The following is a 9,918-nucleotide window of genomic DNA, read 5'->3' as shown; positions in this document are numbered from 1 at the left end:
GACGGTTGGCCGAGCGCGATGACGTCAGCCTAGGCGGAGGGCCTACAAGAACGCGATGACGAAAGACGCTCTCCCTTTCCTTTCGGTCTGCAGCGAGGTGAAGAGTGTTTCTGGTTCGCAATCTGCTGCCATCCGCGGCCCCGGGGCCCTCTCGCGCTGCGCCGCTGCCGGGCCCGGCCCGGGGGGGCTCTAAGGGCCGTTGGGGCCGCCCCGGAGAGGCACTTGGCCCCGGCCCGGGGGAGAAAGCCCCGGGCACAGTCACCCCCCCTCTCCGGGAAGCTAGGCCGGGAGCCGGCGCTGGTGCCCTTTTCCCGAGCCGCGCGGGGGCTGTCGGGTCGGGTCTTAGTGGCGGTGGCCAGGCCGGGGGAGGGGACGGGTCGGAGCCCGCTGTGTGGAGCGGCCGCTGCCTTGGCCTGTGGGTCCCGGTTCGGGCGGGCTGGGCAAGGCGCCGTGCGGGGCCTCTCTGTTGTCTCTGCCCTCACCCTGTGCTTGTCGTTGTAGAATGAAGACCATTCTCAGTAACCAGACTGTCGACATCCCGGAGAAAGGTACAGCCCCTTGCTACTTCCACGTAGGCCTTGCGCGCTCGTCCTGCCGCGCGTTAACTCGCTTTCCTTGTCTTCCAGTCGACATTTCTCTGAAGGGCCGGACAGTTATTGTGAAAGGTCCCAGAGGAACCCTGCGCCGAGATTTTAACCACATAAATGTAGAACTCTCCCTCTTGGGAAAGAAGCACAAGAAGGTGAGCACAGTCAGGGTCTCTAGGGCACTAATTTGGAACCCTGCTCTGCCATGAACTTCCTATGTAATCTTTAGAAAGTCACTTAACTGTGCTTGTTTCAGTTTTTGTCTGTTTATTTTGACAACAGTGCTTTCTGACTTCACTAGGTGGTGTGGGACTAAAGATTGTGGGCTGCTCAGCTACACTGATAGGGATCATGCAAGTTTCTAAGAGGCTTGGAACTTGTTGGGTGTTAAGGGTTCAGTTCTGCTCTGCAGTCAGGTATTATCAGTGTCTGTCATTAGGCATGCTGTTTTTGGAGGGGTGAGGGTTCAGTGTTAACATTCTGTGGTATGTATGTAGTTAGAAATGTGGAATGAACTAATCCATTTTCTGAAAGGCTTTTGGTTTCCAAAATAACAAAGTATTTTATTTTAAACTGTAACTACATGTAACTAGCTAGGTAACCTAGAATTCTTCTGCTGTGATAGCTCAGTACATCTGAGTTAAATTGTCTTGGATGTGTCATTTAATGACTGTATCTGCCTGGTCTGCTCTTTGAAATGTGTCTTCCAGTTATGCTAAGCAGGACATGACTTTGGAGGAGTGCTCGTTAGTACTTTATTATGTACTCCTTTCCAAGTTCAGTTTCTTTTTGGTGGTGATTACAAGGAAGCTAGATAGAAAGCTTGATTCTAGTTACTGGGAAGGAATATTTCCAAGTTTCTCTAAGTAAAGCACCCTAAAAACATTTCCTTAACCTTGAATATTTTTTGAATGAATTTTTGACAAGATGAGAATTAAAACCCACATAAAATATTTGAGAGGTGAAGAGTACGGCTTAGCACATCTGTGTTTTTGTTTTAATGTATAGATTAAGAAATATGCCACTGTCAGGGCTGCTTGCTGATATGTAAAATTGGTGAATACTTTTGCTAATGAACAAGCACAAAACTTGCTATCCATAACTATCAGTGTGAAGAGGTCAGAGATTGGAATGTATATAAAAAAGAAATGAGCTTCTTACCCGGAGAATCCATTCAGGAAAAAGTTTATGGACCAATGCTAGGAAGTTCACTTTACTGCCCTGTACTTTCCATGTACAATAATTGGCACTCATACATATCTGTCATCTGAGTGTTTTAAAGCACTTTGCATCAATACAGGTTAAACCTCTATTATCCAGGACTCTGGTCTGCCAATATCTGTGGTCTGGCAGGACCACAGAGCCCCAACTGACCAGCTTCAGGAACAGGGCTGGCAGGTGGCAGCGGACTAGCCAGCAAGGTGGGGGAGCACAATCCTGGCACTGTGGGAAGTGGAGCCCTAGCAGAACTGTGGGGCAGGGAGCAGGCTGGGAGGGGAGCCTTGATCTTTGGTCCAGCAAACTCTGAGAGTGGTCCTAATGATGCCAGACCAGGGAGGTTCCACCTGCATTCTTAAGTGTTAAAGGCTCCATTTTGCAAATGTGGAGATGGATTTGCTGACAGTTACACCAAAACCAGTGTAATTCGTTACAGTGTTGAAGCAAAAAATCACTCCTCTCTGTTTAGGCAGCTAACAAACAGCTTTATTAATTAATAAAGCACAGTATGAGCCAAACGTGGTCCCAGCAAAGCTGCTAATACAATTAATTCTAGTATTTTTATACCCTTAGCCAAACAGTTTGACATCAGGGCATCCAATTACAGAAATCTTTAATTACATTTGGAAAAACAAAGTCTTATTAACAAGATGGTGGACAGGTACAAGGGAGTACATCTCCTGTCCCAACCAGCCCAATTAACACATACCAATAGCCCATCCTGTAGGCCTTTTTTTACGGGGTGACAAAGTTTACTTTGGTCTACGTGCTTGAGAGAAGCTGAAATGGTTTCTGATATACAAGATGGCTTCTAGCTAAATATAAAAATGGTTTCTACAGCTTCTACAATAGGAAACATGTTAATCCTGAATTGAAACTGAATAATTGATTTAATTTTTATTATAGCTACGTGTTGACAAATGGTGGGGTAACAGAAAGGAGCTGGCAACAGTTCGAACAATTTGCAGCCATGTTCAAAACATGATCAAGGGTGTCACATTGGTAAGTTTTATTTTGAAACAGAATATTTGTCATTTGAGTCTTCAGAATGAAGTTGTCTGATATTATGAGAATTTTTTTAGCTATGCTAAATGAAAGATGCTATGTACAACAGCGTGAATACCTTTGAGACTCAATTCTTCAAAAGCTGATCTAACACTTCATCATATTTGTCCAGTAGCTATTAAATATAGTTCCTAGTTTTGCAGCCTGCTTGTTCTATGACATTTTAAAGTTCATTTGTAATACTTTTTTATTTGGTTACTCCCAGGGCTTTCGTTACAAGATGAGGTCTGTGTATGCTCACTTCCCTATCAATGTAGTTATACAGGAAAATGGATCACTTGTGGAAATCCGTAACTTCCTGGGAGAGAAATATATCCGCAGAGTGCGCATGAGACCAGGTAAGTATAGTTAGAGGTCTTGTACATTGCTAATTGAAGTAGAAAGTGTAGATCTGAGCGTGATGGGCTAGGGCTTATGGCTTGCCACTGTCCACATCAGACCAGAAACAAGTGAGCTCTAAGTAAGAGTAAGAAACATCAAAATGCATATAGTTGCTAAAACATACACACTTCAAAGATTCCCTCTGGTAGCGTTACAAAATAAGAGAATAGTTTAACCCAGCATGCTCATATCCCCTTCTTGAAGACCTGGTATTAGGAGACATAGGACCAGCCTGCCCTCTGGTGTGCCAAGGAAGTTGAATGTCCAGGTAGGTAGGGCAGCAAAGCTATACTATGAAGCTAAGCTAATAGTTGATCTAAGTGCATGAGCAGCGAGGTGCAGGGTTAGGAAACTAGACCTTAAAGAGAACTTTCTAGACTAAAAACGTGGATATTTATAGGGTCTTGGCATTGCTTGATTCTGACCCATTGTACCATGGCCCTTTTTTATTTCTTTACCCTAAGAATTTATGGTACACTTTCTCTATAGGTCAGTTGACTATGAAGTTTAATGCTTTCATATTCATTAGGATTATCTCATTCCTGAAAACATTGCGTCTGATTCCTCTAGCAATTTCTTTGCTTTGCTCTTTCTTTTGAATTACTGATTCTGGTGTTGAGTGATCCAGCTCAAAATAGGTGTAGTTATTTTATGTGATTCCCCTAAAGCTGAGAGATATTTGAGCAAGTATTGTATCTGGGACAGAGGTGGATTATGCATATTCCCTGTAAATATGCTTTAGCTGTTCATACAGGATACAAGCCTGTGGATCTCTTGCATTTTGGCTTAATACCATGAATACCTACAACATATTACAGGTTGAACCTCTCTAGTCCGGCACCTTCGGACCTGACCAGTGCTGAATCAGAGAATTTGCTAAACCACAAGAGGTCAGTATTGTCTAGCAGTATTACCATCCTTCTGCTGCTTACTTAGAAGATGTTTAAGAGTAAATTAGAGCTAAGTAACAGCACAGAAAAGTAATAGAAGTGGTGGCTGTAAAACTTTATGGAACCATGTGAAACTTGGCCACACCCATGACAAGGGGACATTCACGATACTAAAATCATGCCAGACCATGGATGTTGCTGGACCAGAATGTGCCGAACTAGAGATTAAATAGTACCTACTCTATTTATACCAAATACAATTAATATAGTAATGAATTAGTATAAATTAACCCAAAAACATGTTATCCAGTATGGTAGGCAAACAACTTAAGTTATAAGCTATAAGATAATACCGTGAATATTTGTTGGTGCAACAAACTTGTTTCTAGAAAGTTTCAATCTTACAAACTTTGTAAGAAGCATTTACAGAAGACGTTGCATATGACCTGACTTCCAAAAGTGCTAGATGCTCGCAAAACATTGATTTCAGTGTGAGTGGTCAGCATCTGGCAATCATAATTGGTTAATAAACCAGGATAAATGGAGATTAAATTAGGATTCTTGATGGAGCTGATAAAGTTGTAGCTGCATGTAGGGGGGTCAGCATTAAGTCTCTTTAATTAAGTGAATATAGAAAAATTAACAGTTGTAAGAATTTCACGTTTAAGTATGCAAATGTCAAGTTTAGTTTGCAGCCTGTTTTGCGGAAATCTTTTTAAAAGTACAATTTTTAACAAGATTCCTTTGGCACATTTTTATTCTACTTGATCAACATGTTATGTGTTTGTGGCAGTAAATGCACATGGAGCTCTAACTGCATTTTCTAACTGCAGAGATTAAATATTTGCCATTGGAGGCATTTCAAAATGTTTCTATACAATATTCAGTGATGGGCAACCAAGACTAGTGAGTGGGCAACATGAGTGGCCCTCCATCTCAGTGAGCCACATGATTCTGTGGTGGGCAGAAGAGTGGCACATGTCCAATGTTCTCCCTCATGTCTACCATCCATGTGCAGACCCTGGGGAGATGTGCAGGGGTGCCCATTGGCCATGTGCGTCCCCCGAGGTAGGAGGAACGGGCCAGGGCCAGTGCCAGCAGCAGGAGGCCGCACTGCACCCTCCCCTTCTCCCTTTGCTTGTCGGTGCTGGTGGAGAAGGTGCAGCAAAGAGGCTCTAGCTTGTGCAGCACTGCTCTCCAGGGAAGGGGCAGGACTGCCCCAGCACTTGCTGCAAGGAAGCAGTATGGCCAGAGAGGCTTTCCTGCACCTTCCCTGCTGCTGAGTATGAGGCAGGGGCATGGACTTGCAGACCTGTACCAGCAGCAGGAGTCTCTCTTCCTCTTCCCCCCCTTGCATTCACTGGCATCAGTGGAGGGGAAGGTGCAGAAAGGCTCTCTGCCCACGCTGCTTCATTCCCAGGAGTGCTGGTGCAGTCCTGCTCCTCCCTCAGAGCAGTGTGGTTGGAGCCACCTTGCTGCACCTTTCCTAATGCTGCCCCACTCATGGACCACCTTGGGTAGGAGAAAAGGTGGAGAGAGATGAGACGGGGACTGAAAAAGAAAAGAGTAGTCCCGACCCCTCTCTTGGCTGGGGGGACACATGGCCAGTGGCCCCACTCCTTCCCCTCACGAGTCACCTCTGTGGATTTTTTTCAGTCCACACACAATAAAATTTTATATGCACTGAGGCATGTGTGAATGTGCACTAGCAGTGGAAACAATGTAGTGGTGGGTGCTCTGCTTATCAGCTGGGTGGCATTTGAACTTCTCCTGAGTGGCACACATGTGCCCAACTTACAGGGATCACTGGACATGTCCAAAACTAAACATCAATTTGTGAAGGGCCCAAGTAGTAGCTTGAATAATGTACAACCAGATTTGGAGTCTAACAGACACCAAGATGTAAGGTTATCCAAAACAGAGGTTTTGTAAAAATACACTATTGGCTTAATATTGTATTGGGTACTTGAGTTGACTACTCGCATTACATCCCTCGCCCCTGTTGCTGCCTCTATATCAGAGGCAGCAAGGAGGGATGAAGCTGGTGCTAGGGGGAGCCATCTTAAAAGCGTTTTTCCCTGAGTACTGTCTCTGCATTGTGGTGGAGAGGCAAGGAAGGCAGAGCTGCAGCAGTCCAGACTCTGCATGAGCTGGAACTGCTTCAGTCCTGGTTTGTGCCCGGTCCTTGATCTACTGCCACTGCAGAGCCACAGTGTATCCTTATAACTAATCATGAACTCAGTACAAATTGTATCAAGTACACAATTAGTCATTTACTCACTACTGAACATCCTTATTTATTATTAATTTCAGGTGGTTTTGATTTGAGTTCCAGTATGTTGCCTACTAGGTGGCAGCTCAGCTGACGAGGATCTTGGGTCCTAATATTTGTCTCTGGATGCTACTATAATAAATAACGGGCAGCTAATTATTTATGGCTCTATAAATGAAATCAAGGTTTCTGAAACAAACATTCAAGCAACAGTTGCTAAGTTACATAAAGTAAGACTTACAATAAATTGTTTTTACATGTGAATGTATACTTTACTTTCTTTTAGGTGTTGCCTGTGCAGTATCTCAAGCCCAGAAGGATGAGTTGATTCTTGAAGGGAATGATATTGAATTGGTATCCAACTCAGGTTTGTGTACTAAATGTTTATGGAGAAAGGGAGATGTCTTTATGCTTTAGGAGTAGCCACTTCATTTGCAGTTGTCAATTTATTTCAGGAACTTCTTATATTTAAACACAATCTGTCTCTGAACATTAGAAATTAAGTACAGCTGAACCTCTGTACTCCAGGTGTCCCTAATTCCTGTGGTATGAAGACAGAAGCTGTCTGCTGGGGCAACAGCAGGTGTCATAAGTGATTTGGCATTTGCTTCAAAGCTGCTTTCGTTATCATGCTCCATCAGATACTGGGAGTGACTGCAGCTGTTTAGAGTGGTCAGTTCTGCCATTCTGAATTTGACCAGCCTCATCTCATATCTTTGTTAGCCATGCTAATCATCTGTGCTGCAGTCTTCTGTTGCTTGCCTTCACACATTCACCACACAAAGGACCACTCATTTCAGAGAAAGCAATTTGTCTTGCAAAGGAACAGACCATTTCTTACAGACTAAGTTAAAGTTGAAGACAATTTCAAACAATTTTTTTCTAGCTTATAATACCGATACAGAATATATTTCAGTACCTAGCAGCTGCTATAAAATAAAGGTAATGAAACAAAGCTATAAAATGAAGCCTATGTAACTATTACTATGTGAGAGACCTGAACTGAGACCCCGCAGCACCCTCCTTGGCTCGACAAGAGTGGGTGGTTTCTTGTTTCACTTTTCACTTGTGTGGTTCCCCAACTTATTTTTCTGTGGGTCAGTAATTCTCCTCCCCTCCCCATCCCCAAAAATGGTTCCCCACCCATGCCATGAAGAAAATATTGGAACCTTTTGTATTGGATATATTTTACTTTATTTAAAATGAAGTTTGATAAACTAACATGAGAAAAACACTTAACTGTTCAATTTAAAATATTAAACAGATTATCCCCAGCTGCAGTATTACAAAAATGGCTTGGGAATAATTATGTAATTGTGAATTTCAATTAGCAACTGGTAGTCCACGTAAAGGTTTGCATTGGCCCAGGTGGTCCACGGGGTGCGTGGTGGAGAGAGCCCCTCTCACGGGAGAGTGGCATGACCCACGGCAGGAGGGTTAAATCTTGGCATGCCACTTTGGAGAGGTTGCTGACTCCTGACGTAAATATTTGTCAGTGTGTCTTAATATGACTTAGTTAAATTTAGTGCTTTCTCCATGTAGCTTTTATTTTATCTTCTATGCAACAGAAAAACATGCTTGTAAAATACATTCAGAGAAATTGTCATTTGAAATATAGGCTGCTTAAAGGTCGTTTCAAGTTGTCAATATCCCTTGTTAGCTATTTCATCTCTTCTTTGGGTTCTGTGTTAGTTGAAATAAGAAGGGGCTGTATTAGGGAGGTATCATTGCTATATCTTAAATGGTTTTGTTTTTTCGGTAGCTGCCTTGATCCAGCAGGCCACTACAGTCAAGAACAAGGATATCAGAAAATTCTTAGACGGTATCTATGTTTCTGAGAAGGGAACAGTACTGCAGGCTGATGAATAAAACTATATAATAGGTTAGTATTTAATTCAGTAACATTTCTTTATTATAACTTCAGAGGTATGTATGTAACTTGATTAGTAAGACTCTTGTGCTAAAGACTTTATTATTATTCCCTGTTCCCAAAATATGCTAGATATGGGTGGGTGGGGCAGTGTTCTTGAACATCTAACAGGAAAAGTTTACTTGCTAGTAGGGATTTGTCCACTTAACATGTACTCAAAACACCAAAACTTATCAATATCATTTAGCAACAATTCCCACTATGGTTTTCTACTGCAATTCCACTGATACAAAATTGCTTAAACAATATAGTTTATTCTGATCCAGGAAACAATATAAGCAATGCTATCGTGTAAAGCCCCTTTATGCTAGTGCAGATGTGTTGACACAATTGTATTGGTGAAACTAAGCGGTGATCAGGTCTGGGCTTTGCTCTCTTAGGTATTCTGTAGCTGGGGTCTTCAGACAATATTTTTTTCTGCTCTTGAGCCACTCTTCAGATTTCTTTCTGATTTGAGGCATTGGCATGCAAACTTCTTTGAATTTGGCAGTAATATTTTAGCTCTTTAGTCTGGTGATGGCACAAGTGAATTGATAGAAGATTTAGCAGCATATTCACTGCATAGTAGTTTGACCATTCTGTAGCGATAAACCCACCAACATGACATCCCCTTGAAGAGCATATAAGGTTTTAAACTTTGAATATTTGCACTAACTTTCGGCTACTGCGGTTCTTGATACATTGGTAACTTAGAGGACGAACATCAAACAATAAAACAAAGTTGAATATTGTGGAGAACTTCCAGTTCAGATGCTGCTACAAGCTTTTCCTTTGGGATCTTTTCATTAGTCTGATACAAAATAATTAATACCATTAACTTTTTTCATTCAAGTACATTTCTCTTTTGTCTGCAAAATATACTAATTTTGGTGTGCAAAAGTCTCAAGATGCATTTAAAATTAGTTTCACAAGTATGATTAATAATTGGAATAGCTTTGTATACTATTTATCAGATATGTTTTTGAAATATATTAAAAGTTTGCCAACATATCAGTAATATCTAAAGGATTTTAGAGGATTTTTGCTGACATCATAAAGATTAAAATTGTATATAGTTTATAACTTAACATTCTTCTTTCTTACAGTTGTCTAGATTCTGAAGCCATGAGCGGGACATCTTTAACTTTCTACTTAATACAACAAGTACCAAATGGGAAGTCATGCTAAGAATAAAACAAATATTCCACATTTTGCCTTTTTTTTGAGAGCTGAAAAATAATGGCAATAATTCTCTCATTTATTTAAAATCTTAAACTATGATTCTTTGGAGAAGCAGTTCCCCCCCAAGTTAGTTTTGCAAGATGCTATAGAATACTGTTGTACATTTTTTGCCATTCATTTGCAGTCTACTTAATTCATAGCCTCTCAAAATCTTAGTATAGAAGAAAGCAGCCTGAAATGATTTTTCATGTTACTGAAGTGATAACTCTGAAAGATTTTTAAATTGTAGAAACAACTAACCACTTCAGCAGAAGCAACAAACTAATATTTTTATGCTACTATCCCAGACTGATCTTTCTCTGGTTACCCTTGACAGTTCCTTAACTTTTGATAACTTGAATAAAGAAGCAATTG

General features: G+C 41.5%; 1 protein-coding gene across 1 annotated transcript; it reads left to right on the top strand.

Annotated features, from left to right (window-relative positions):
- Positions 1-18: 18 nt before the first annotated feature.
- RPL9 (ribosomal protein L9) lies at positions 19-9,531 on the top strand. The gene is made up of 8 exons (XM_006129510.5): positions 19-97; positions 502-548; positions 627-742; positions 2,712-2,807; positions 3,076-3,208; positions 6,700-6,780; positions 8,176-8,295; positions 9,429-9,531. Exons 2-7 carry the CDS (start codon positions 503-505, stop codon positions 8,280-8,282), a joined length of 579 nt encoding a protein of 192 aa, XP_006129572.1. The 5' UTR covers positions 19-97; position 502; the 3' UTR covers positions 8,283-8,295; positions 9,429-9,531.
- The last annotated feature ends 387 nt before the right edge of the window (positions 9,532-9,918 follow it).

The sequence above is a fragment of the Pelodiscus sinensis genome, chromosome 4, assembly GCF_052426305.1.
Source record: "Pelodiscus sinensis isolate ZL-2025 chromosome 4, ASM5242630v1, whole genome shotgun sequence".
NCBI lineage: Eukaryota > Metazoa > Chordata > Testudines > Trionychidae > Pelodiscus > Pelodiscus sinensis.
This window is presented reverse-complemented; position numbering and strand designations above follow the sequence as displayed.

What these genes read in the sequence shown, in the direction of transcription:
- RPL9 (XM_006129510.5), top strand. Translation starts at nt 503, where the DNA reads ATGAAGACCATTCTCAGTAACCAGACTGTCGACATCCCGGAGAAAG. An exon ending in TGGGAAAGAAGCACAAGAAG is followed by an intron (nt 743 to 2,711) that starts GTGAGCACAGTC and finishes TTTTTATTATAG; the next exon opens with CTACGTGTTGACAAATGGTG. An exon ending in TGAATTGGTATCCAACTCAG is followed by an intron (nt 6,781 to 8,175) that starts GTTTGTGTACTA and finishes TTTTTTCGGTAG; the next exon opens with CTGCCTTGATCCAGCAGGCC.